At 31.6% G+C, this 27,281-nt stretch overlaps 3 protein-coding genes across 3 annotated transcripts; 2 read left to right on the top strand and 1 right to left on the bottom strand.

The window, feature by feature from the left end:
* Positions 1 to 1,772: 1,772 nt before the first annotated feature.
* On the top strand, positions 1,773 to 2,330 carry LOC123015824 (39S ribosomal protein L55, mitochondrial). Its single transcript, XM_044415823.1, has 2 exons — positions 1,773 to 2,091; positions 2,140 to 2,330. The coding sequence occupies exons 1-2, from the start codon at positions 1,915 to 1,917 to the stop codon at positions 2,284 to 2,286; spliced, it is 324 nt and encodes a 107-aa protein (XP_044271758.1). The 5' UTR covers positions 1,773 to 1,914; the 3' UTR covers positions 2,287 to 2,330.
* A 419-nt stretch (positions 2,331 to 2,749) lies between these two features.
* LOC123015905 (dual specificity testis-specific protein kinase 2) lies at positions 2,750 to 24,996 on the top strand. The gene is made up of 4 exons (XM_044415965.1): positions 2,750 to 3,514; positions 18,597 to 18,917; positions 20,814 to 21,327; positions 23,321 to 24,996. The coding sequence occupies exons 1-4, from the start codon at positions 3,251 to 3,253 to the stop codon at positions 24,178 to 24,180; spliced, it is 1,959 nt and encodes a 652-aa protein (XP_044271900.1). The 5' UTR covers positions 2,750 to 3,250; the 3' UTR covers positions 24,181 to 24,996.
* LOC123015909 (B-cell CLL/lymphoma 7 protein family member A) lies at positions 24,984 to 27,158 on the bottom strand. The gene is made up of 3 exons (XM_044415968.1): positions 26,746 to 27,158; positions 25,598 to 25,785; positions 24,984 to 25,545 (listed from the first exon to the last, which is right to left on the bottom strand). The coding sequence occupies exons 1-3, from the start codon at positions 26,832 to 26,834 to the stop codon at positions 25,424 to 25,426; spliced, it is 399 nt and encodes a 132-aa protein (XP_044271903.1). The 5' UTR covers positions 26,835 to 27,158; the 3' UTR covers positions 24,984 to 25,423.
* Between the last annotated feature and the right edge of the window lie 123 nt (positions 27,159 to 27,281).

The raw sequence follows: 27,281 nt of genomic DNA, 5'->3' as shown, positions 1-27,281 counted from the left end.
GGTGTCAATTTTAAAACTTGCAATCGGCAAAATCTCTAGAACTAAAAAAATTATTGAGAATCACTCAACTGTTTCGGTGGTTTTTAGGGGAAATCAAAATGGTATGGTAATTGACGCTCCTCCACCCACCCTTCAAGCCACAGCCACCTTAAGTTAAAAATTTTAAATGGCACGATTCTACTTGCGATACATCGTTGGAAAGCCCATAACAAGCGCTTTTCAAAAATGTCATACAACAGCCTATTTGGTAAACTCATTTTTCCAATTATTCAAAAACGAAGATGTTAAATTTTATTTTTTTTTATATTCAAGGGTGGGTGGAAATGTGTCACTTATCATGTCATTTTAATTCCCCCTAGGAACCACCAAAACGGTTTTGAGTGATTATTAAGAACTTTTTCAGTTGAGAGAAATTGCCGATTGCAAGTTTTAAAATTGACACAGTGTATACATAGTATGTATATTTTATTTCGCTAAAGAACAATAATTCTCAAAGAAACAATAGTAGAACAATTTAACAAAACAAATAACAATAAAAAAATATAAGCAATAATAGCAGAATAACAAAATTTCAGCTCACGTTTACTTAGGTAATTTGTTTTTTCTTTGCTTTTAAATTTGCAAAATTTTGGATAACATTGTCCATGTTTAGTTTTTAAGCGACATCGTATTCTATTGACAAAATGGACAAATTTGTAAGCCTTTTTTGGTTCATAGAGTTCCGTAAATAATTTTTATTAATTTTAATTTAGAAAAGGATATCTCCGCTGATGTGACGGTGACAGGCAGAGTTAAATACAGAAAAGAAGAAAAATTCTTTAGTTTTTTGTTTTTTATTGCATTGGCTTATAATAATTTATGTACACCCTTTAAAATTTTTTAGACTATTACTATTATTATTATTATGGAAAGGGCCCTTTATCCCAAGGGCCCCCCCGCGGCCGCGGGCTTTGGCGGGTGGGTAGTTACGCCACTGTGTAGAGGGATTATTGCCCATGTTGAAATGCCCTTTCATATCGCTCTTTTGATTACACGGTAATAGATCGCCAATAGCAGCAGCTGCAAAATTGATAAAAAAAAATACTTTTATGTGAATAACTATTAAGTAATTAAACAAAATTATTTTTTAACCAGTTATTGTTTTTTAAATAAATTCTTAAAGTAGCGTTCACAAAGATCACAAAGATTTTCCGAACTTAACTGAAAGGGTGGTTTCATGCATTTGGTTGTTGGAGAGCCCGGTTTTTTGTGTAGGTGCTTTGGGGTAGTTCCAGATATGTATCAAAAAATCCAATAAAAACTCATTTTTTTAATTTTTAGTCCATTCGAAACCACCTCAAAGTACCTGCACAGAAATCAGGGCTCTCATGGGATCATGGGATCAAATTCACTTTTTCCATGCTAAATTAAATAAATACTACTCAAGGGAGGTACTAAAGGCATAAGAGTGCAAGAAGACGTTATTCCCAGTACCTCCCTTGAACCACATAAACTTACACTTTGTAACAACCATGGAATCCTTTTATTATAAAAATAAATAACTATTGATTCATTTAATTTCATTATTTCAATAATCGGTTAAAAAAATACAAAATTGGACAACGGAGGTAATAATTAGAATAAGTATCAGTTATTCCATAATTTTGTGTTCCAAGTAGGAATTAGTACTGTAAACTTTTGAAAGTCCCTCGTATTTTGTTGTAATTTTGTGCTGCCCTCTATAACAACGGTTTACAGATTTCTGTTGTTATTTTCATTTCATTATGATTTCCTTTGATTGAGTTGAGTTGTTGAGTTTAACCAAGTTTAACCTCACATTTTCATATTTTATGTAACGTCGTAATTGAAAATTCCATTTTATCAGTAATTTTAATATTTCAAGTGGTTGACTGATTTTTATTATTAATCGTCCAAATGAGTACAAAAAGTTTACTTGGGACTTTGATCCAAATACGATTTTTGAACTGCCATTCAGCCAGTATCACAAGACCCCACAGACTTACTTATAAGAGAACATATCCAACTGTTCTTGTTAATCCAGATGGGTCAACTATTAATATTAAATATCACGAACCCAGGCAAATTATAAAAGTATGTTTTTCTAAAGCTGTTTATTTTGTTCTTACTTGTGTTTTTCAGTTACCTTTGAATATATGGATTCTTAGTGAAGCAGAACGAAAAGCAAGGTTGGAGGCAAGAAAACCAAAGAAGAAAGTTAGATATGAAGATGATATTGATGATAGCTTTGACGCAAATAAATATGTAAAGTACTTGAAAAAGAAATAGATTATGTTAGTGGATTGTTTCAATAAAATATAATAACACGTTTAGTATTGTTTTGAAACAGTTAATTGGTGTCACAAAGGAAATTTAAAATATTTTGTTAATTAAATCGACTGAATCCGCCACTTTCATTATGGTAATTTAGCTATTGTAGATACAATTGTATGAGTATGGAGAAGAAAGTATGTGAATTACAATTTCCTACATGGGAACATTTCACTTTTTTTGAAAACGTTTTAAAATCCCTTTATTTAGCTATTCGCGGTTCACAATGTTGTTTAATAACAATTTCGTAATATTTTAAACGAATTACATTCGCTTTAATAGAATAATAATGTTTGAAAGTCGCGCTTTAAATTAAATGCGCATGCGCTTGCTTTAAGTGCATTTTTTTAACGTTTGGATCAACGTGACATCATACGTCTTTGTTTACCTCGTTGAGAAGAACGAGATGGAAATGTTTGCAGACGATATTTTTCACAATATGGCAGCTATGTACACTAGATGAACGGGTGAAAGCTTGCACTGTCATTACAAACTTTTTATTTACGTGTGAAACTTGAAATTGGAAGCTCGGCTTTAGTAAAGGATAATTTCAGTGCCTAAAAGTGAGGTGTCTTGTGTTAAATGAAGTGACGCGGACGTTTTTCAACGGAGTGTGAAGTGTACCTACTATTTATGATAACCTGCAGCAGTGCACACAAATTCTAAATTTAATTATAAAACCTGCATAAATCCGTTTGCGTTGATATTTACCTATAAAAGTTATGTCAAATGATCTTTCGGCCGTTTTGACTGTCAGTTGCAATGTTGGACATTCACCTGACAAGGTGTTCAAAGGTTTCCAGTGAACTTATAAAATATTAAAAATTATGTGTGATTTTAATAAGACTTCAAGAGTGGCCCACCTAAGTCGTACAGAAACATGTACGATATTGGTTAATATCACATAGGACCTCATTCTGTTATGATGCACTCGAGCAACAAAAATGAGCCCCGTAACGCTAAAATTTCGTGTATATACGACACCCCGTGCGACCCTAGGGCTACCGATTATGAAAAGTTGTACTGCCCCAATAACGAACTGTCGGAGCCCCCCAGGACCCGCTGTGATAGACTCAAAACTGGATCTTCCTGCGAGGCTTTGAAGCATGCGGTGGCATCCCTTCATCGGCTCGATGACTTCCACAAGGAAAAAATCGGCTCGGGGTTTTTCTCGGAGGTTTTCAAGGTATAACATAACCTTTAGTGTTGCGAATAAATCGCCGCAAACTGGGTCAAAATGCTACACTAACCTCGAGTTTGCCATATATGACAGGATAAAAACTATAACCTACCTACTTACCTTTGCCACTTCATTAACGAGCAGCACCTAGACAGTAAACATCGATTAAAAATTGTGCCATTGGATAGGATACTGAAGTTTGGGGATTTTTACCAAATGTAGCTGATTTATTATTGGCACAATTAACTCGGTTAATTAAGCAAATAAAATTGCGTAATACATATAGCAATGTAAAAAGGGTTACAAGATTAATGTATGTATTTTTGAAAAATAAAGTGCGATAGAGACATTAAACAATTCTGATAAGACACGAGGTGATTTATTTATTAAACCACTTGAATAAAACTAGAACAGACAAAAACATTTTATACAGGGTGTTTCACATAACTTTACGAGGCTTGCACCTAATGTACGCACCCAAATATACAAAAGTCACAGAACACTGGATACAAAAAATACACATTTAATTATTTAATTTTTGGAAACCCATGAAGTAGTTGTCAAACTAATCACTGTTTCATTAATAGTCATAAACTGCAGTTTTTCAGAAACAATTATCATTTGTTCTATCAAGAGACGGCATGAATATGATTGTAGTTTATCTGTCTTAATCACTAACTACTAACTAAAAACGTTGTAATTTTTAAAGGGTGAACAAACTAGAAAAGATCCAATTTTTCAAAATTTGTAATCGAGTTCGTATCGGAATATGTTGCATCTTACAGGAGCAGGCCTCGTAAAATTACGTGAAACACCCTGTATATACATACAGGGTTAGTCACAGGAGAGTTACTTCTGAAATAATTTGGGCAGCAGTCCATTATACAATTCAAATAGGCGTCTAGCTTCCTCATTTTTAAAAATTATAAAATTGAATCCAAGAATACTTTGCATATTTTTCAATTTGTCATTTAAATAGTAACAGTCAATTTTCGTTAATACAATGTATTATTACACAAATAACGAAAAAGTGGGCATGCTCCATAGAGAATGCAAGAAAAATGCTCCTGCAGCAGCAGCTCTGTACTGGGGGAGGTATCCAAATAAAATGCATCCGGTCCTGAAACATTTCGAAAACTGGAAGCCAAGTTACGACAAGATTGGTCCCCAATAAAGACCCCGTCAGAGGACTGCTACTGGCCCAGAAAATGAAATTAGAGTCCTTGAAGCAGTAGACAATTGCTTGTCATTTTGACGACTTCACTCATTTTCATCCAGCTCACATTGATTACTGAATTAATTTAAATAAAATATTATATTTATTCATATTCAGTTACATATGCTAAAGGTATTTTTGGTTGCAAACTAATTAATTTTCAAAGTAACTCTCCTGTGACTGACCCTGTATAAGTACCGTATTTTGATAACACGTAATTATAAACACCCCGTCTATTCTTTAAATTTTATGCTAAGTAATAATAATTATTGTAGATTACGTTTAATTTTTACGATTTTATTATTTACGCATTGTAATTTGCAATTCGAGGTAAACCAAAGGTCACATATGGCCTATTATCAATTTTATTATTATACCCTTCTTCAAGGACTAAAATGTTTCGTGCATAAGTCGGAATATTAACATTTTATCTCATGGTTCGCCAGTACCTAAATATTCAATGATTATTATTTTAAGGGTTACAATGTATACATAGTTTAAAATTTAAAAGAAGCGATACCATTCTGATATTATTGTTTGTTCTTACTAGTCTGGTCTCAAAAAAGCAACACAACTTTAAAAATTTTACTTAAAAGTTAATTACGCTTTATTTTGTATCTAACATGGCCCAAAAATGGTTAACTTAGCACAGAATCTTGAGAAACTTAAAGTGTGAACTAATGAGAATCGTTTGAGTTATTTTTTTATTGAATTTATAATAATCATCCAAGAATAGTCCGAAGATTCACGAAATTGTTACTTTTTGGGTTTTGCTCTGCTATTGCTTTTTATTTAGATCAGTTTTAGATTGGTTTGTAGAATATGTAATTTATAATAAATTTTGTTATATAGGGTTATTATAAATGATTCTAACAATGGGAAATTTGTCGCTTCTCAATTTATTAAATTCATAGATTATAATTTGTTAGTTTTATTATTGGAATGTCCACTCACAGTCCACAAATCTCTGTTGGGATAATAGGACGCAATAATAAATCTATTTGCTCTCAAACAATTATACTCGTTTTCATATTAATGTGCATTGAAAGGGATCATTTTAAAGTGGCAACCATGCGAAAATTCAAACAATCCTAACTTCAATCTTCCTTGAAAATTATTTTTTTAAATAAATGTGGCAAATGTAGCAAAAAATAATTAAAATTAACAACGTAATTAACACCATAGGACAGCGAACATAAAGATTTTTGTTATTACTGATGTGATTAATTTTGTTCTGAATGACATTAATGACAATTTTTGTGTAAATCGGCCTTTAAATTAAAGATGCATTTAGACTTCTACAACCTACTTGATGTACATTAATATGAAAAAAAGTATAACTATGCTCACGTTTTATTTTGAAATTTAAGATTCGTTAGACTTTAAGAATCACTTTCAAGGAAGAAAATGAAAATGCAAATGTAACGCGAAATTCGTAAAAAAACGGTTAAAAATGCATTACCAAAATTGACAACTGTTAATGTCACAATTAATGAATATGTTGGCAATCCTGACTCTAATTTTTAAAGGTTACCATTGGAATACGCTTTTGATTAACAACAATTCAATCTTGAGAGGTTGTACGTCAAGTATTTGTCAAGCAAAACCGTATTCGGTTGCAGTGTTTCAAATTATTAACAAAAATATTTTCAAATCTATTACCAACAGACACAGTCTTTCTGGATCACTTCGTATATTTTATGAAACATTAGCCAGATGGATATGCTGTACAATAACTTTTCTAAAATAATTGAGGATGATATAAATCATTAACAGTTGTATTTCATGTAAGCGTGACAATTTTATAGCATATCAATTATTCATTTTATAGTTGATCACGTTTTTTTATGAAATTAAGTATAACTTCAGTGCGAATTATGCGAATGTCTACATTTGCAGAACGATGCTGTGCTAATTTACCATATTGCGTCTTTAGCTTGGGTAAATATTTCAATGTTTGTTATGATTTTAACAGCTGCACTGCTTAAGAAAAAGAAATTATATTTAATAAGATTTCTAAATTGATTAAATTAGATTTTCTTTTTGGTTTTTGGATATTAAAAGTGATAAGCTTTATTTTTGTGATCTAATTATGTTTCTATTTATGCAGATCTATTTTCATTTAAGCGTAAAATTTCGTTAGATAAGCGTATAAAGTAAAGGCAAGGAGGCAATAAAGCTTCTGATTTTCTAAAAATACGAAGTGAATGCAAGGATTAAGATACTTTTTGCATGGTTTTGCAATGTTTGAAATGTACATTTTCTTCTTCCTGATGAACTATGCACATATCCAAATACGAGAATGTAAAACCGCTTACATACTTCAGTAATTTATAATTAAGTGCATACATTTAATTACATATAATTAATTGCATATAAAGTATGTATGTTAGTGAATTGAATTTTCGTTATAAGAGTGAATTGTTCCAATCACTTCCTTTAAATCAATTTTTGGAATCTTAAATTTGTATGTCACCGATAGTTTTGTATGATTAATAAAAAAACGAATTTGTGAAGTTATAAACATATTTATCAAATTGTGATTAATAATTTTTCACCATTTACTTCATTTGGGTGACGAGTGATTAGTAAAGAATTTCTAATCTGATTCACGGAAAGAATGCACATTAAAGTATTGTTGATTTGGTGCAGGATTTTGTATTAAAAATATTGTTTTTAACTATTTTTCGAATTTTTGTACTGCAAGTGTAGATAAGAAGTGTAATTTTGTTTCTTTTTAATTTTTATTTCGTTTTATATCATCTTTTATAATATCTTACAAAATAAATATGTAAGTATGATGCATTCTTTTAGTTCTTTTAACAGACGAGACTTAAATATTACATTGATTTTTAGCTGCATTGTCATAATATTCATAATATCTAGAATCTTCGAAGGAGATATTTTGTTTCAAATCACGCGAGACGTTTACATAGGTTTAATACAAAAAAAGTGGTCACCACTCTAATAGAATTTAAATATGTAATTTGTGCATAAGTATTGGAAATGAAACTAGTTGCATAAATTTGCACCTTACATAATAATTGTTAAATTGCACTTTCTATCGAGTCAGAAACTTATAAAATTATTAATTAGAAATCAAAGTGCCAGTTTTTGGAATCTGATATTCACGTTGAAAAGTAAATTCTTGCGCTAAATGTTCCCCAATACATGGCGGTTTTATCAAAACGTTTACTGTTATAAAAATATTCAGTAATGTCAACGGAATAAAACATGACTTTTACACGTCTGATGTCAGATTTAAATGTGAGCCATCAAATGTCATGCATTTTACCTCACCTGGTGTGGATTTTAGGACATCTCTTGTTATATTTTTACATTGTCACCGGACGTATATCTTAAAAAATATTTTTAACTCGAAAACAAGCGCAATTTATGCTCCGAAGGTTTTCTGGACAGGATTTCGTTCTATTTCTGGTTGTGTTGAAATGTGGAATTTTTCGTATTATAAAGAAAAAGAAGTTTCCGGATCGATTTCGTATGCAAACAATTAGGAGAATATTTTCTACGACACCAATAGCGAACTGGCAGTATAGAAAACGTTACTTTCATATAAAATAAGTTAATATTATTTACTGTAATAATTGCTTGTACGTGAGATTTTTATGGTGTAATTAGTTCGTAATAAAGTCCGGATCTAAATTGCGATGTTTCGGTTTCATCGTGTCAAAATTTAGCGGTATATATACCACACAAGCAATTATTTGGTGAACTTTCTTGAATTATCATTAAATAAAATTCTATCACGTTTCACGTGTTGTTTTGATAAAAGTATAACATCTCTTTAATAGCGTACTGTTTCAAATTAAAATTTACAAGTTTTTTAAATTCATCTGTTTCACTCATTTTACATCCATATTAAATGAAATTACGAATCATTTACGGTCAGTTTTCTTCTTTCGTTCTTATTGTATCTTTATTTTGTCTTTTGGTGTAAAGATGGAAATCTCAGACGTGAAATCGAATTAGCAAAACGTTATTAGACACAAATAAAAAGACACAAATATCTTCAAATTATGGATTTTAACAAGGCTACAATTGCTACATAATCATTAGTCTTTATTTTTTATTTTAAGGACTGCAATTTGATTGTGTATATTTTGTATAAATATTATTATCTCCTCAATTAAATACATCCGCTGTTTGGCATGGCTTGGAATTCCGTATTCTGAATTGTTGGCTAAGAACCAAATTTTTTGCGGGAAGTTGTTTAAAATTGAGCATTTTTTAAACACTTAAACATTATGATGGATAAATCGGCATGGTACGTACCATAGAGAATCATTTTTGAATGTTTAGTAACTTCATCTGGGTGTGGCAACGTTACGGTGCTGACAAAAAAGTAATAATTTTGAATAAGAAATATTTTTCGAATAAGTCACGTTATAATTAATTAAAATTTTGTTTTGAAATATACTAAATTTAGTTTTCATTTTTTTATTTTTTTAGTACAGTTTATTTATGTAATGTTTTCTATTTTTAATAAACATCGATTTCTTATCAATCATTTTGATTATCACTATTTTTGATAGCAATCAAATGTGACCGACTTACAGTTCGCTATATTCATTTATTTGCAATCAAGGAAATTGCAGGCATTATTACTACTTCATTTACATGATACCGAGTTCTTTCATCTTTTTATAGTAGTTTAGTTTATGGTAGCGTCATTACAAACTAATATGTCTACTTAAATAATGCACTAATAAATTTTAATTAGTCCTAAAAACATTATTATCTTCGATTATATCTACCTACCAATAAATAAGATTTCGACATTCAAACAAATTTATGTAGACTCCTTTAATATTTTGTTCCAGAAGTACCTATTATTACAGGTACGAGTATTACACGAGATATGAACACCAACAATAGAATGCGTGATAATCTTATCTAAAACACTGCATAATTTTCATTTGCGGCATCTGTTTAAAGAAAAACGTAGTTTTTTCAAGTTTTTGTATTATACTTAAATGCAATTTTTTTAAGATCTTCATCGAATTAAATTAGAAGATAATCAGAATTATAATATCTGTATATGAGAAATTCACAGCAAATTTCCTTTATAGATACTTGGGAAATAATTAAATTATTGTTAATGACGATCAAAGAACACGGTTAGTGCGCGTGATAATTAATTATGATCGACCGAACCACCGCCTTCTTAATGAAATGTATCAATATCTCGACTGTGCATTTCGAAAAAAATGCATTGGAGCAGTGATTTCGAGTTTTTCCTTAGTTGCTAATGAAAAATTAAATTATCATTAATTATTAACGAAAAATAACGGAACTAATAAAAGCTGGGAAGGAAGAGTACAACAAAACAAGGTACGCAAGGGAGAATTGATGATATTATGAGGTTCTGCCAAGATTACCATAGCTTCTATATGTATCTTGGGTTCAGCTTTTAAAAACTGGATATGTCAAAAAATTTTCCCAGAAAAGCGGCAACGGGAATCAGATGAATTCAAAAAATGCCCAGGTATAAGAAAAGAATTATTCTATCAAGCGACAGCGAACATTTATGGCCACTCATAATTCAGAGTAAAGTTTTGAAATTTAGGTTGAATGAAATTTCAAAATGTGTTTATCCGCAGATAGACGTCAATTGATGACACATGCAATGACGTTATTTAGGTTTTTGTTTGATATTCTTGGTTTGCCAAAGATTATATTTAAATTCTGCACCCGAGTGTTAAGTGAATCATATTCAATATAGAGGAATTATGAAGATAATTTTCGGCTTTCACTTGTGATTTATTCTTGCTTTAATTTAAAACAAGTACAGTTTTTACCTTTTGGGATGCATTTTTTTAAATAAGAAACAGATGGTTAATTTGTTTGAAATTTGTTTACTTCCACAATAAGATTATACTTTGTGATCACTTAAATCAAATAAGGTTAATTTAATTACTTGTACAGTATCATCACGTATGGAAAACTGGAAAGTGAACGAGTTGTATTAGAAAAAACGGTTACGTTCGATCACTCCAAACTGATCGACCTATAAATAGACTGTTTATTTGTTAACAATGTTTTGAATTTTTGTGTGTGTCTCCGGATAGGTGAAACGACTCTTGTAAAAGACAAAAAATTCTCGATTTAAATTTTCATTTTTTGGGGCTCAGCTCTGCTTGGTTAAATACTAATTTCTAACATAATTTTTAGTGCTGTACAATTTGGCTGACCAAACCGGCCATAAACTTTAACCAGGTTAATTAGTTTATCAGCCAAGTTAATCCAAGTTAACCGGTTAAATTAGTTAAACGGTTAACTGATTAACCAGTTAAATGGGTAATCAGTTAAACATTAAATTCATATTTTCCCATACACAGTATGTCCCCGGATTGGGTTTACAAGAGGAATTTTTTTTTATCTTCGATTTTACGCCAAAACTGCAAAGGAAAAAAGTTTTTGCTTTACTTGAAACCAGCAAATCTGTAATTAAAACTTTATTATTCTAACTCAGTAGAAAGAAAAATTAATTTTTCTTTTGATTTTGGACTTATAAAAAAGAATTATAAAAAAAACATATACAAGATCATCAGTATCATGAAATACACATAAAAAAATGTCAAATGTCAAAAAATAAATGTCAAATTTAGACAGAATTCTCTGGGGCGCGAGTTCTGACATACCCTATATTGTTACCAAAACTAGTTTAATATTTTCCAGGAACTACATGCTGTGCGTTTTACCATGAATGAATATAATAATTACTCAGACTGTTTTTTGTACTTCACTGTTTTGTGACTAATATTGTTAGGGAGGGTGATTCTCGTGTCCGACTGACCGGCCACGCATGAATTAGCTTTAATGCATTACATTTTACTAAATGGTTATACAGAAATCGTAAACAAATTGTACAGTATGTTTCATAAACTTCGGGAAGTGATGGGGGCTCCGCGCCGGGATAAGAAACTTGCTGATAAACCCATATTTAAAAACAATCCGTTTTTGGACAAAGGAACTTCTAGATTAGATAGAAAAATAATACAGGGCGATTCAGATAAGATAATGAGCCTGACGATTTGGCGATGCATCCAAAAAACAGTTTTCATTTACGCCTTTAAATTAGGATTTACAAGTTGAATCTAAGTTATCATGTTATGTCACTGATGTCAACATCAGTGCAGAGAACGATCATTAGTATCATTCAGTTCTCGCTGAAATTAGAGAATTCTCAGAGCAGCATATGATAACTTGCAAATCGTAATTAAAATTAGATCAAGACGTAAATGAAATTTGTTTTTTGGGTTGCTCATTATCTTATCTGAATCACCTGGTATACAGGCAGTTCTGGCTTACAAATATTGAGAGTTCTAACAATGATATTTATCTAAAATTTCGATTTTCTACTCCCACATCTAAAACACGGATTATCGGTTATGTTTCCATGACGCTAAGTGACCTTTTATACACACCTTAACAAGCCGTGACTTATATGCGTATTAGTCACATTGCTAATAGCAACTGTCATATTAGTCACGGACTAAAGTTAGCTTTCTGTAATTCTAACAATTTTTCGAGTGTGAATCTAGCTGCACGAAACGAAAATGTTGGGGGAAACGCGTTCTGACGCGAGTAGCAAATTTCTGGTCGGCTGTAATTTAAATTTTGTCCTCAAGAAAAATATTACTTATTGCTAACTTCACCGAGGTGCTTTCTGTCAGTTGTCATTTAGACGGGACAGCGGCTTGTGAAAAATGAATGAAAATGAGATTGAAGATGATGTTTTTATTGGAATTTGCACTCCAGCCGAGATTACCGAAGCAGCGGCCTCGGCAACTGCTAGTTTGCTGCCGGAAAAATCAAAAAGTCAGTACGAACGTGCATATAAACTTTTGATTGGCGTCAAGAAATTAAATAAATTCTTTATCTGAGAATGTGCTAAAGTGGCGTTTAACAATAGTTACATTATATACTATTTTCTACTCCCACATCTAAAAGACGGATTATCGTATACGTTTTCATGACGCTAAGTGACCTTTTATATACATCTTGACAAGCCGTGATTAATGTAGTTACGTTGCCAATAGCAACTGTTGTATTAGTCACGGGCTGAAGTTAGCTTTCTGTCATTTAATTTAATTTAATTTATAATTTAAGTAATTTTTTGTGGTCGTAGAAAAATTATAGTATGTAACACGTGTATAAACTTCTCTAGACTCTTCTCTCCGCTGTGCTTTGCTCGTGACTACTACAATTCATGTCTAAGGTGGCATTTATAGCACTTGTTACGTAATATACTTAATATACTTGGTTCTTAAATAACTAAATAACTCTTCTATATGTTCACGTACGTATTCAGTGAAATTTTAAATATAAATTAAACGAACTACAATACTTCATTCTGCCTAATTACAGCGATGACTTACTCATCCACTCCTAAATATTGTTACAAATACAATAAAATATTGTAGTTTCCCAAACAGCAAGGTGATGGGAAACTAATATTGTATGTATTAATGAAAATAAAGACCAATGAACTTGCAATTTGCGTATGTATTGTATTAACAATTTAGTAATTCTTCTATAAAAATTATTGATGCGGTCTACTAAAAGGATGTTTTTTACTGACTTAGTAAGACATTGGTGTTATAATTTTAGGTTGAGGCCTTTTCATTATCAAAGTTTGTGATTTCTATCGTAATTTCTTCATATTTTTGGCAGGTGTTTTGTGTTGTAGGCCTTCATAAAGTAAATAATTACTTTAAATTGCCAAACATAACAACAATAAATAACATTTTAATCGGCCCTGGCAGCATTATTGTGTTTTTCACATCTCAGAAAATTTGCTTTACAAATCAAAATGCTGGTGATTCAACGAAACGTCAACTAATAAAATGTGTAATAACTACCACAAATAACATTTAGATAGAATTAAATCCCTGTAGGGCGACTTCACATTAGCCGGATCACATGTTATTTAAAACTGGTCGAGAGCCAGAGGTAATTGGAATAGTTTCTGTTACCTACAAACAAATTTGCAAATTTTCTACCTACGCGAAATCAGCCTTCTGGAAAGCTTCCAAATCAAATCGAGTGCACTGCGTTGAAAAATCAATGATTGCAGTGCTGCAGGCCTATTGTTGTTTACTTCGAGATGGTGGATGGAGTATTTATTACTTCCTCAACGGTGTTGGGAAAAAGGGATAAAAAGATGCGACATTTTCATGAGTCACCCGAACGCCGAAAATACTGAAAACTGAAATGTTTATCGCGCGGCACAATTTTCTGCTATTTTGGGGTGCGTAGGATGGACATCCCAAAGCAGAGAGGAGAAAGCACATTTCTAATATTGCCCAAATGATATGTAGACCGTGTATATTGTGGACCATCACCGAAAAATCCATTCGTGACTAATTGGCCAGAAAGCAATTAATGTTTAATATGATTGAAAAAGTCGAGTTTCTTTTTTGACAGGAAGTGTTTCAATGCATGACATTCACAAGAATTTTAATTTAGGATAGTTGCTTTGTGAAAAATTGTGAGAAGTAGAAAGGAACCGTCGCTGGAAGTGCATACTATTGTTTTTTCATATTTATTTATGTGCTGTCGAGATAAAGAAGACGTTGCTGTTACACCATTTCCGATGCGTGATGTACACAACCATTCACTGAAAGTCGCAATATTTAATAGCGTTATTATGTTTCGTGAAGGAGTTATTTAAAAGTGAAAAAATTTTATCTCATCAAAAATTGACAATGTAATTTTTTAACAATAGTGTCATTAAGAGCAATGAGTGATTGTGTTTATCAGATGCCATCTGCGTCATAAAGAATTTATTATATTTTTTATAATACTTTAGTGATAATTGAACCGAATAATTTTTGAGAGTGGTGTGAAAATGGAAATTATCATTTTTGGATTTCATAACTGGGAGAGATTGTCTTTGAGAGATAATATGCTAATTTTATCAAATTATAAAATCTTGATTGTAAAAACATTTTACTTTTCATACTCGTAATTTAGTAGAAAACGAGGAAATTATCTTTGTCAAATTTCAGTAATCAGATCAGTATCACTGTTTACTTCAACTACTTTCGCAGAAGAAAGTAAATGCAACTAAAAATAATTTTTGCTAATAGTACTATAAACTGATAACATTTCGTCATGGGATTTCCGATGAATGCCTTGAAATTGACGTAAGCAAAGGGCTGTAAGTGCCAGGCGCGTTGTCAATATACTAAATACGTACTGGCTGTCCCAGCGAGTTGCAAAAGTCTATTAGTGACGTTTAAATAGTACAATTTAAAAAAATATGTAGGGCATTGATAGACACTAATCTAGTCTATCGCCTAAAATTATTTTCAACTATACAGCGTGTCTCAAAAATAAGTTACAGTGCCTACGTTTCTTAGCATTTTTGGATGTAGATTTTTATGATAATGTTTTTAAGCTAAACTTTTATTGGTCGATTTTGCTTAGTTTTAAAAATAACACGTTTTTTTTGAGGAAAACATGTACTTTTTAAACATTTATTACACAAAATTAAGACATCTAGAAATATTTTTTTTATTACCGCAAAGAAAAAGGTACAAGCTATAAGGTTGTAACATTTTTTTAGTGTGTTGCATTAGCAATTTTATAAAAAAATGAAGGCGTTTGTTAAAAGTTCAATAACTTAAAACATTTAAATGGAACACCCTATTTATTGTTTTTGCAATTAAAAGATTATTAAATCGTCTTTCTAAAATTATTTACTTTTAGGTGTTTATAATCAATAACTACAAAGATATTTAACGTTAAACATTGAAAAAAATAATTACTATTGTCTCAGTAGCCAAAAAGTGTACAGTTGCACAAGAGCTGGAAGAAACACAAGTTTGTGTTGTAACTTATTTTTGAGACACGCTGTATAGTTGAAAATAATTTTAGGCGATGGACTAAATTAGTATCTATCAATGTCTTATGTAATTTTTTTTTAATTTTACCATTTAAAGGTCTCTAATGGACTTTTTCAACTCGCTGGGACAGCCTGTATATAACATATGACGTCAAGCGACCAAACCAGACTTTACATAAGAATTGCAATAAATATTAAATTATATTAAGTATTTATATTATTTACAGGAAAAACTTTGAGAAATTATTTTGCTATAGCGATAAAATGTGGAAGAGTTATGCAAAAGTTATTTTATGATCAAAATACTGGTTCGATTAGAAGCGACGTTTAACCTTATCCTTATTTGGTATTTTATTAAAATTCTTTAAATTTTCAATCCAAGAAAATGTTCAAAGCGTTAGTACCTCATAAATAAAATTAAACACTTCAGACTGAAATGCTAATTACTTTTACACAGTATATGTACCTACTGACAGAATCTGAACGCTAGTTTCTATACAGTACAGTCAGACGATTTGAAAATGTCGTGGCCATAAACGAACCGTTGGGCTTGCTGTCGTTCTTCCGATTCTTTACCTAAGAATTTTGGCAACGAAATGTGAAGTTTTGTATTCACTAAAATTTTAATATTTTATTATAATTGATTGTTAGTTGCACATTGTTTTAAAAATAAAACAATCCGTAAAATCAAATGTCGTAGATAACTAAAGGTGCGCCAGAATTCGCGCCTCAGAGAAAAATGCCATATGTAAGGTACGATACCAAGAACATGGAAAAAATTCTGTCTATAAAAATTTCGAAGTTATGAAAGTTTAAATTTTGCACTTTTACTCTATTTATTTCTGTTGGAAAAATAATTTTCCAAGTTTTTTTTGCTACAGGTTGTTAGAAGAGGAAACAAGGAAACTGTATCCTAAATTGTAACTGTGTTTAACGTTATTTGTGGCTTCTATTGGCAAAATTTTTGTACCTTTACTAAATAATTGTAAAAAACATATACAAGATTATCTGTAACATTAAAGATATAAAAGATGTCAAATGTCAAAAAATAAATGTCAAAATTTATTGACAGATAGAATTTTGTAAACATTTTTTCCATGTTCCTGGCATCTTATCTTACTTGATTTTTTTCTCAAGCGCGCGAGTTTTGAAACACCTTGTATAATTGACTTGCAGATTCTTTTGTTGTCATAATACTGTCACGCATCAAACTGTTATCAATATGCTTTTAGTTACATATTTTAATATATGTAGTTCGCATAATTTCCCCTTCTCTATGGGTAATATCACTTAGACAAATTTCAATATAATATGATAATCTATGTCAAGTATACATGATAAGACTTAAAAGGTGAGGTTAGTTCTTATAGTATGTATAGCTTGTTTTAGAGGCAAATTTCATTTATATGTATAGTACATATTTGTGGAGGACCAAATTTATTGTCCAGCACTGTACTGTCGAATCATGAAAAACTGGGACAGCACTATACTATCGAATTCATGAAAAACTGGGACAGCAAAACGTCGTAGTTATCTCAACTTTTCAAAATTTTTGTAATGTAACATTCTACGTACTTCGGGTTCTACGTACGTACGTACTACGTCAAGTAGATAACTTAAATACGTCTGGGATGGTTGGTCTTCCTATTATTTATTATTTACAATTTAGCGTTCTTTTTAAAACATACTTGAGAATTTAGAATTTTGAAAATTTAAAAATTCAAATTATCCTAATGACAGATGTTTATATTTGACATTTTCATGTAGCTCAATTTACTCCAACACAATTTTGCTGTACATACTAGTTTTTCATGAATTAGATAGTACCTAAGTAGAAATACAGGATGCACCAGAACTCGCGCCCCAGAGAAAAATTTCAAGTAAGATAAGTTACCAGGAACATGGAAAAAATGTTAAAAAAATTCTGTGTAAAAAAATTTTTACATTTATTTTTTGACATTTAACATTTTTTTATGTCTATTTAATGATACTGATGATCTTGTATATGTTTTAACATTTTTTCCATGTTCCTTGTGTCTTCTGTATGTATATGGCATTTTTCTCTAGGGCGCGAGTTCTTGCGCACCCTCTGTATCTGTCTAGCAGCTATTCAATTTCTTTATAATGTTATAATTATTCAATCAAGACCAGAAACATTTTTATTTGGATCAACTAAAATTTACCATTTTTTGAGTTACGATAATCTTCGTTGCATGAGTACTGTTCGAAATTTTCTAGGATATAAACATATACTACGTTTCCATGAGGAATTCATTTTGAATTGAAAACGGTATTGGTATTGAGTCCGTGTAGTCATCTGTGTCGTTTGAGATACACTCAAAAATTTTGGTTTGACATTGTAAACGTCACGGGAGTTTTGTGAATACATAATACATGTGATAGCTTTGACAATTTCTACAAATTGGCGTCCTACAGTGTATCTTTGACGGTACAGATTCAGCCAAATCATTTTTGTGGCATTCCGTACATATCAAGATCATGTCAGTTTTTTCGTCGCTTAAGTACATATTGAATTCAAGGAAAAAAAGTGGAAATGATGACACTGCCAAATTTAATGATATGTCAACAACTACTTTGACCTAGATTTAATAATCTAAATTTTTCAAACATAATAAAAACTAAGTTGTCTGTGAGAATGTATTTTGGCTTGCGTCTGAAAACGGCTAAGGTCTTTATTATAAATGACACACTCCGTATTTATTATTATTATGAATAAAAAACTGAAAATGTGGATTTTCTTTCCAAAAATTGAATTGATGTTTATTTTGTGTTCATCCACCGATTTATAGAATTCAATTTTGTTACTACAATTAAATTGTTTATAGGCTAATCAAATAGATTTTAAATCAAATCAACCGAAAATACAGTAATAAATTTAGTGAAATTTAAAATTCTTCTTCACAATACAATTGAAAATACTTACTTAAAGATTTGTTTTAGTTTCTTGCTGTATGACAATGACTTGTATGATTTTCCAGGTGACCCACCGCGTAACCGGGCAAGTGATGGTGTTGAAGATGAACTTGCTGCGTTCGAATCGCCGTAACATGTTGAAGGAGGTCCAACTGATGAATAAATTATCCCATCCGAATATCCTAAATTTGATGGGTGTATGCGTGCACGAAGGTCAATTACATGCCCTCACCGAATACATCAATGGTGGTTCATTAGAGCAACTCATACAAAATAGAAACATCGATTTACCGCAACCAACAAGGGTATCGCTAGCCAGGGATATATCATACGGCATGAGCTATCTTCATTCCAAGGACGTATTTCACAGGGACTTAACAAGTAAAGTAAGTGAAGAACGGTTTTCTTTCTACCGTTTTGAGATAAATTCAAAACTGTTTTTTCATTCGGTTGTTTCACTCGAGCGTACCGTGCGCGATATAATTATCATTCAATAATGGGATATTGAGTACCCACTAATGAGAACCCAACTTTTTTTTTATTCTACAGGCTCTTCGCCTAAACCGCACTTTAGAAGTATTGGGAGTTGGAATAATCATGTTTATTTGAAAATTGGTACATAGCCATAAACCATTAAGTCCTCCTAAATGAAAATATTTTCAAGATGGCGACACTTCCGCTTATATCGGAAGTCGGTCTCAACTTTTTTATTTTAAATAGAAAGCTGTTTTTGGATCAATCGGGTTATTTTAAGGGAGTTTTCATCAGCTTTCCCTATACCTACATTTAGCCGTTTTTGAAATATTTGGAGTTTTTCAAAAAAATTTGGATCTGCACCTTCCACTTTAGAAATCGGAAACTCTCCCGTTTTTTAAGATTTTAAATTCGTTTTTTTTGGCATTTGAAAGATCCTTTTTTTGGTGTTTTAAAATTTTGAAAAAAAAAACATATCCCAAAATTTTAAGGTTACTTTTGTAATAATTCAAATACTCATAACTCAATTTTTTCAAATGAAATACCCCAATTTTTATTTTACTAACTAGAAGAGAATTTAATTGTGCATTGATCTGTATTAACATTCCCTATACCTAAATTTAATAATTTTCAAGTTATGGACTTTTTTTAAGACTACAGAAAATTTATTACCAGCCACATCCGTTTTCACATAGTTTGCTATGGAAATTAAAAAATGTCAAAATTGTTTCTCAATAAATGTCGACATCAGTGACTTATTATTTGACATGGCCTACTTCATCTGTCTTCCGCTGCGCTCCATACGGCCGTAACATACTGTCGATTTTATATGAATGCGTTGAATTCTACTAACCTTAAAAAATCGTCCGGTAACAAGCGTCATCTACTTGATAACTTAAAGACTATAGATATTTCAAATTTGACAATTTTTGTCAAATTTTCAATCATTCTTTTAAAAAGTTCAAAGATCGGCAAGAAATGTTTTGTTTGTAGAGAAAAAGATACTTTATTTGAAATACTTAGCGATATAGCAGCTCGTGCTGAATGGTTAAAGAATACTCCGGAACTTTGTGGTATGAGCAAAAAATTAATAAAAACATTTACCTAAGTTCCTACTGCTTATTTGTAAAAGACAGAATGCTCTCGAATATACATTCATATTCGAGTTTCTGTCTTATTATGATATAAACCCTCTCTATTATCGGACTTAATTTTCCAAAAAATTTTTAGAATTAGAATGGAAATAGGTACTTGTTCCAGAGGATTGCCAGCACCAAAAAACTGTTACTTTACCTCAGCACGCATTTGGCCGACCAAATTTGTCGTTTCAGTCTTCGACAAACGTTTCAGTAACAAATTAATTTAAAAAGAAGGAATTTTGAATGAGGTGCAGGTAATTTCTAATTTAGGACTGTCAAAATATCAATTAAAAAGTTTTCAGTTAACCAAGTAGATGGCACTACTTACCGGACGATTTCGACGATATTTTTGAGGTTAAGAGAATTGACTTTTGGCTCGTTATGTTACGGCCGTATGGAGCGCAGCGGAAGACAGATGAAGTAGGCCATGTTATTTGACAAATAGTGTCGCCATCTTGAAAATATTTTTATTTAGGAGGAGTTAATGCATTATGGCTATGTACCAACTTTCAAACAAATATGATTATTCGAACTCCCAATACTTTTAATGTGGGGTTTAGAAGGAACACTCTGTATACGTTGCGTTTGGTAATTTTCTCAACAAACTAACACGTAAAAAAACCAAGATAATTCCGCTTTATGTCTATAATTTGTCTTATTTGTTTATAGAATGTCCTTATAAAGCGCTTGGAATCAGGCGAGTTGCAGGCCGTGGTCGGCGACTTCGGCTTGGCAGCGTCGATCCCTGATGGCAAAACGAAGCTGTGTACCGTCGGATCCCCTTATTGGATGTCTCCCGAGTGCCTGAAGGGTCAATATTACGACCAACAAAGTGATGTATTTAGTTACGGAATAGTGTTATGCGAATTGATAGCACGCGTCGAAGCTGATCCCGATCAGTTGCCCAGAACTGACAATTTCGGTCTCGATTATTTAGCGTTTACCGAAATGTGTGGGCAGAACGTTGTACCTGAATTTTTAAATTTGGCATTTCGATGCTGCACTATCGATCCAAAAAGTCGGCCGACATTCAACGCAATCATCCAAATATTAACCGAAATCTTGGGCGATCTACAGCATACATCTGATCGAGAGCAAGCCAAGTTGGCGAGTTGTGCCGCCAAAAGCGAGGAACAACTTCCTGTACTTTTAGTACAATCATCGGCACCACAACATAGGAAAAGTATGTATCGTACGTTCAAGATTTGTTTTCATTTTATACTTCATTTATGGAGAGCGCATTGTTGCAAAAAGTCATTCGATGATGACGATTGAAACAATAATTAAACTCGAATTGCTTTTTGTATAATGTTACATGACATTTTTACAGAAAGTATAATTTTATCTTATCTTAATATCGCCGCCATTTTGTCAAGATGGCGGACTCAATTTGGGTAAGTCCCCATATCACAACTTTTATATCGGAAGTAGCCAGGGGTGGACACGTTGCTCTAAAGTTAATATGGGAGAATTCCCAAGAGTTTTTTAAGGAAAATCTTGAAGTTAGAGATAGAGTTTTTTGTGAATACGAGCTATTTTTATAACAATAATTTAATGTACAATTAACATAGCGCTTTTAGAAAATATTTGCATCCGTGGTGTGAGTATATTCACTTTTCCATCATAAAAGTGATCTTATCATCTGTGAAATATTGAAGAAAATTTTGAGTTTTACGTTCAAGTATTAGAATTTAAAGTGAGGATGATGGTGGTTATAATTGTTGCGGAATGTTCCAACTAAGATTCTTTTGTTTAAACGAATCTTGTAAAAGATAAACAATTCTAGATTCAAATTTTCCTTTTTTGGGCTTCAGCCCTGCTTTGTTAGAGACTAATTTTTGTCATAATTTTAGTTTTGAAAAATTAAGTATGTCTTGGAAATTTTCAAAAAATCTATTTTTTTTGTAAAATGCGTTTAAGACAAGAAAAATTGTTTGGAATCAAGATCTAGGTTTGCATACCAAATTTCAAAATCATGATTTTTAATTTTATTTATTAATTCACAAATCAAAGAATTTTGTTTTTACCAGTTCTTTTATTACGAATTAAAAAAATTAATTTATTTTGTACTCAATGTTAAAGAGTGCTTTTATCAACTAATTTCAGTAGATAAAGTAGTAGTCTTTTATCGTCTGGTGAGATAAAATAATTTTTATCTACTGTCTATATTTTACCAACTAATTTCGGTAGATAAAGTGGTCTTTTATCGTCTAGTCAAATTAAGTAATTTTTATCTACTGTTTATATTCAAGAAATTGTGGTAGGTGAGTACAAAATAAAACGAAATATTACACACGACCATAAAGATTGTTGTTTATCTACTCGTGAAAAAGTCCACTCATGACTTCGTCACTCGTAAACAATCATTTCACTCGTAGATAAACAATTTCTTTATCGTCTTGTATAGTAAATAACTATTAGATTATTAGCACTAAATACATTTTTGACGTTTTTGTTAATAAAAAGCAATTATCTTGGTACAGCCCTGAACCCCAAAAAAAAAAAGAAGTTTAAATCGAAATTTTTGCATTTTTTACAAGTTTGTTTCACCTATCCGGGGACACACTGTATAAGTAGACTGTCATATTTAAATGTAAACCACATTTAGTTATTTATCTAGAAAATAAACTGAAAAAATAGACTGATTGTAATTCTTCAAGTATTCTTGGAATCTACCTTTTTTTCTTCATAAAAAACTCGTTTTTGATTGAAGGAAATCATTGATGTATTTTTACATCATTTACATGATTTCCTCACCACTTACAATTTCAACTGCGGCTGAAAAAGGAAATGAATTTTGGTGCTTTCTAATTTTATAAGAACCAAAGTGTTTTTTAAGTTTAAATAACAAAATAATCTTTTAGGCGTGTCAATACGTATGATGCTTTCTTATTTTTTGACAATGTATATACTTACTCAAGTTCAATTTTTTTTCGAAATGTTATTAATTCATTGTTACCATTAATATGGGTAGAAAATGACATAAAGTCTTTAACTCATTTGTTAATTACGAAGGACAGAGACTAGAGAAATTATCATGTGAGTAAATAGTGATTTTGATAAGTTTTAAATTTGGTTTTAATGATTTTTTTTAAATATTTGAAATTAATGCATATTGTTGTCCACCCCAAGTACATAAGCAGTGTTTTAATTTCTAATAATTGCTGTGTTTTCAGTTGTTCATCGGCGATCGTTGTCCGAAGATGTGTCCATGTTGTCGCTAACGATGCATGCGACACCTAGCGAGAAAGCTCGTCGCCACGCTTTGACGATGTGTCGCCAAGACCCACACTACAAACCTCGTACGAGCAATCCATTTGCGGCTTTGGCTCAATTCCGCGGTGTTAAAAAGTTCCTCGGCAACTTTTCGTCTTGTTGCGAGTTGCCATCGCCTTTCATCGAGTCCACCGAATCACCAAAGTCGCTCCCAGGTTCGCCAACGGCTTCACGTAAAGCAACGACATCGCGATCGCCTCTTTTCGTACATCCGTTCTTCAAAGGCGGTTCCAGTACAAATTTACTGGAGTTGGGAAACGCCGAAGGCACGAGCACGACTTTGAGGAGACGCGGCTCGTGCGAATCGGGGTTTTACTCCAGTGTGGGCGAATGTCTCTCTCCGAGTAGTTTATGGGATAGCGGAACTGCGGTCAGTTCTTTGAGGTCTCTCGACGAGTTAGAACCGGCCGAGTTGCAGGCGTTATGCAAGAGGGCGTCGTCGATTTGTACAGATAGCAGCGAGGATATTTCGAGTTTGACTGGCTCCGAATGGACGCAGGATTTGAAGCCAAAAAATATCTCGTATATGGTCGACTACTTCGAGAGAAAGGGTACGAATTTGAGGCATCCTGGAGGGGTTAGAGGGGGGTTGCAGCTTAGTTCCAGGATAGCAGCTTTACGAAAATCGTTGGAAAAGCAAGGGGCTTCTGGTGCTGTTAATTCTAATTCGCATGTGACGCCGCAGAGGCATAAGTATAACCGGATTGTTGTCTGTGAAGGTGCAGTTAGGTCAAAGTTGCCCCTTTTTGATAAAAAGTAGGCCAGTCTTCCTTCGTTTTTTTCTTCTCTAGTCAGATTGTAATTGAAAATTGTTACATGATTTGAGGCCTAAGTGAAATATTATATGATATTTGAAAAGAAGTCTATTTTTCACTTTGTATATAATTTAGGACTATGATGAACGTTGTTCTCAGATTATTGCGAGCGTCCTTGTTGGTTCACAGTTGTAGATAATGTGTTTTTGTGTCCATATTTGATGGGCTGTTTATGTTGCATGTGACCTTAAAATTATTTTGTTTCCAGTTTTGAATAAAGGTTCCATGGCAAATCAGATAAACGGCCTATATTAGGTCAGTTTATTAAAGTTGTGTGAGAATTAAGCTTAATTTTTGCATTTATGTTATTTTGGACATTTTTTAGAAAGTAAAATTGTGTTTTAAATAAATTCCACTTCTGTTACTATTTGAATTAACTATTTTCAAAATCGGCTAAATATTTGATTAGTGTGAAAAAGTGATTAGCATATAAGACTGAAAAAATTACGTCACTTACTAATTTTGTGTACTAAATATTTGTTTTGTTTAGCTGGTTTTGATTTAGTTAACACTTGTGTGAACCAAATGCCAAATGTATAACCGACATATCCAAGTTTTGGTTGCAATAATATAAAAATGTGATGACCGTCCATCAGAAAAGTATTTGAAGATTATACCAATTATGTTACTCTTTGTATTTATGAAATATTTAGTGAGCAAGTATTACTCTTTTTAACGGTCTGTTTGTATATCTTCCATATTGTCTTGTCAATAATACATATATAATTGTTTAGTAAAATAAAATAAATTTTTCATATATACTTTCATATTTTTTAATTTCTGACCTGTTACATAATACAAAACCTAGTTCAAAAATGTAATAAATTAGAATTGTAGAGTGATTAAATATATACAATTTTGTAAAAAGATCAATACTTATTGAACAGGAAGTATTTTAAAGTAACTACACCATTTGTGTCATTTTGCAACTAAACCAAGGCTTTCAGTTACAATATTTCGTTCTTTCAAATCACCTTGGAAATTTTATGAAGGATTATTTATTACACGTCTTCGAAAACCCATGGACAATCTCTTCATATTTATATCCTTCATTGAGTATTTTCCGCGATTACAACATTTTCGATGTAATATTAGCTGTCTTAGCTTAGTTGCAAAATTCATACTTCCATAAAATAAAAATGCAACTTCCAAAAATCAGTTACAGTTATACATATATAATTAATGAATTCAGTCTGTCTTCAGTCTCTTCACAGCCATTTCACTTCCTTGCGAATTGGAATCTTCCGAAAACGTCATATGAGAAGATGAAAAATCGGTTGGACCTTGCGAATCACTCACAGTTGAAAAACCTACACAAATAAACGATAATTTATGACACAAAATAATAAATGATAAACTTACAAGTATTTGAGTCTTCCGCTAAACTAAAATTTGAGTTCGAGTTCGAATTATCAACTGCACTCTTACGTGCCATATTTTCTTTATTCGCTTCTTTATGATGCTTTATCCCTTTTTTGGATTCGCTTGCTACAGGCACCCATTTGTATATCTTCATGGTAGTATCACCAATTGTAACCCATTTCTTCTCCCTAAATAAGAAAAATTTGGTTTTATCAGGCCCAGCTTTGCCAATGAACTTTAAGAAAGGAAGAATAGAGTAATTCAGATAAAAAAGATGTATGAAAATTACTAAATGAATTAAAAAGGTGATTTTTTACATAACATTATATATGACGTCCCATCTAAGACTTTGTTGTAATGTGAGTACTTTTTAGCACATATATTTACATAAGTTAATTAAAACCATTATTAAATCAAAATATATAGTTGAGTCATAGAAAAATATAATTTATTACAACAACTAAAAACAACAGCTTAACTTTACAACAAACTGGTAGATGTAAACTTATGGATGTTTTATACACTTCTGCAATAGATTTTTATAAATTATAAAGGTTTATACAATTTATTAGTTAATTAACGTATTGTTTCGCGAATAATGTAGTCTTTAAGTGTGTTCATCTCATGATCCAAATTTTTCTATTATAAAAAGTGTTGACTCCATAAAAATAATTATTATATATCCAAGAACAGATTATGTAACTGTAGATTATTTTTCTATCCATTTTACATTTTTAAACTTAGGTCTTATGTGGATCAGAACTGTTTACATTTCTGGAACAATTTTTGTAAATTAATATTAATTAAAACTACAACAGACGAGAAAAAAGGGTCAGCCCATTAAATCTGATTAAGGGTGGCTTTTATAGTCTTCGGATAAACCCCAAATTGTTATAATAATGCAGATCTCAAAATTTATCTCTGGAATAAATTTATCAGACGACTGGAAAAGCTGTTTTTTAATGATAATTTTTAATATCAGGAGCTAATTAATTCCATTGCCAATCGATCGCTCTATCTATGAAAATTTCCTTTGCCGTCTTGATATGAAATATTTATATTTTTTCTTGAAACTAAGTGTTCCCACAATTGTTTAGACAGTTATTTGAGCAACTTTGATTAATTAAATTAAAATATACAGAACTTACCAATGTCTAACCCGATCTATAACATTCATAACCTTTTTAACATCATCTTTGGCACGACTACGAGTTTCAGCACGAATAGAACGCGACATTTTTATTTACACGAAACCTTTTCACAATAATAAAAATGTATAAAACCAAAGTTTATGAATCCAAAGCCATTTTTCTAAAGTATATTATACGAAAAACAAGCGAATGCCAAAGTGGAACAAAGACAGACTAACGGAAATGTGTTCTGTAGTGTGAAACGTCACTCAAAATTTGTAAAGTTCTAACCAAATTATGGAAATGTGCTAAAGAAAACAAGCTTCCTATGTATGCAGAATGTGAAATAGTATAAAATAAAAAAAATGATTATGGCTAGATTTTTTTTAATAAAAATTTAAGTAAAAACGATGTACTTTGGTGGTGTAATTTACGAACTAATTGAGAACTTGTTTCGACACGAGCGCCCTCTTTGCAGGTAGCGTTGAACTAGAATCTTAAATTTTTGAAACATTTATCGAAAATTTACGAGTTGTACGGATTTGTAAAGTGTT

The sequence above is a fragment of the Tribolium madens genome, unplaced genomic scaffold, assembly GCF_015345945.1.
Source record: "Tribolium madens isolate multiple individuals breed KSU strain unplaced genomic scaffold, Tmad_KSU_1.1 Scaffold_19;HRSCAF=116;Tcas5.2_LG9, whole genome shotgun sequence".
NCBI lineage: Eukaryota > Metazoa > Arthropoda > Insecta > Coleoptera > Tenebrionidae > Tribolium > Tribolium madens.
Note: the sequence above shows the minus strand (reverse complement) of the source record. Positions and strands in the feature narration are given on the sequence as shown.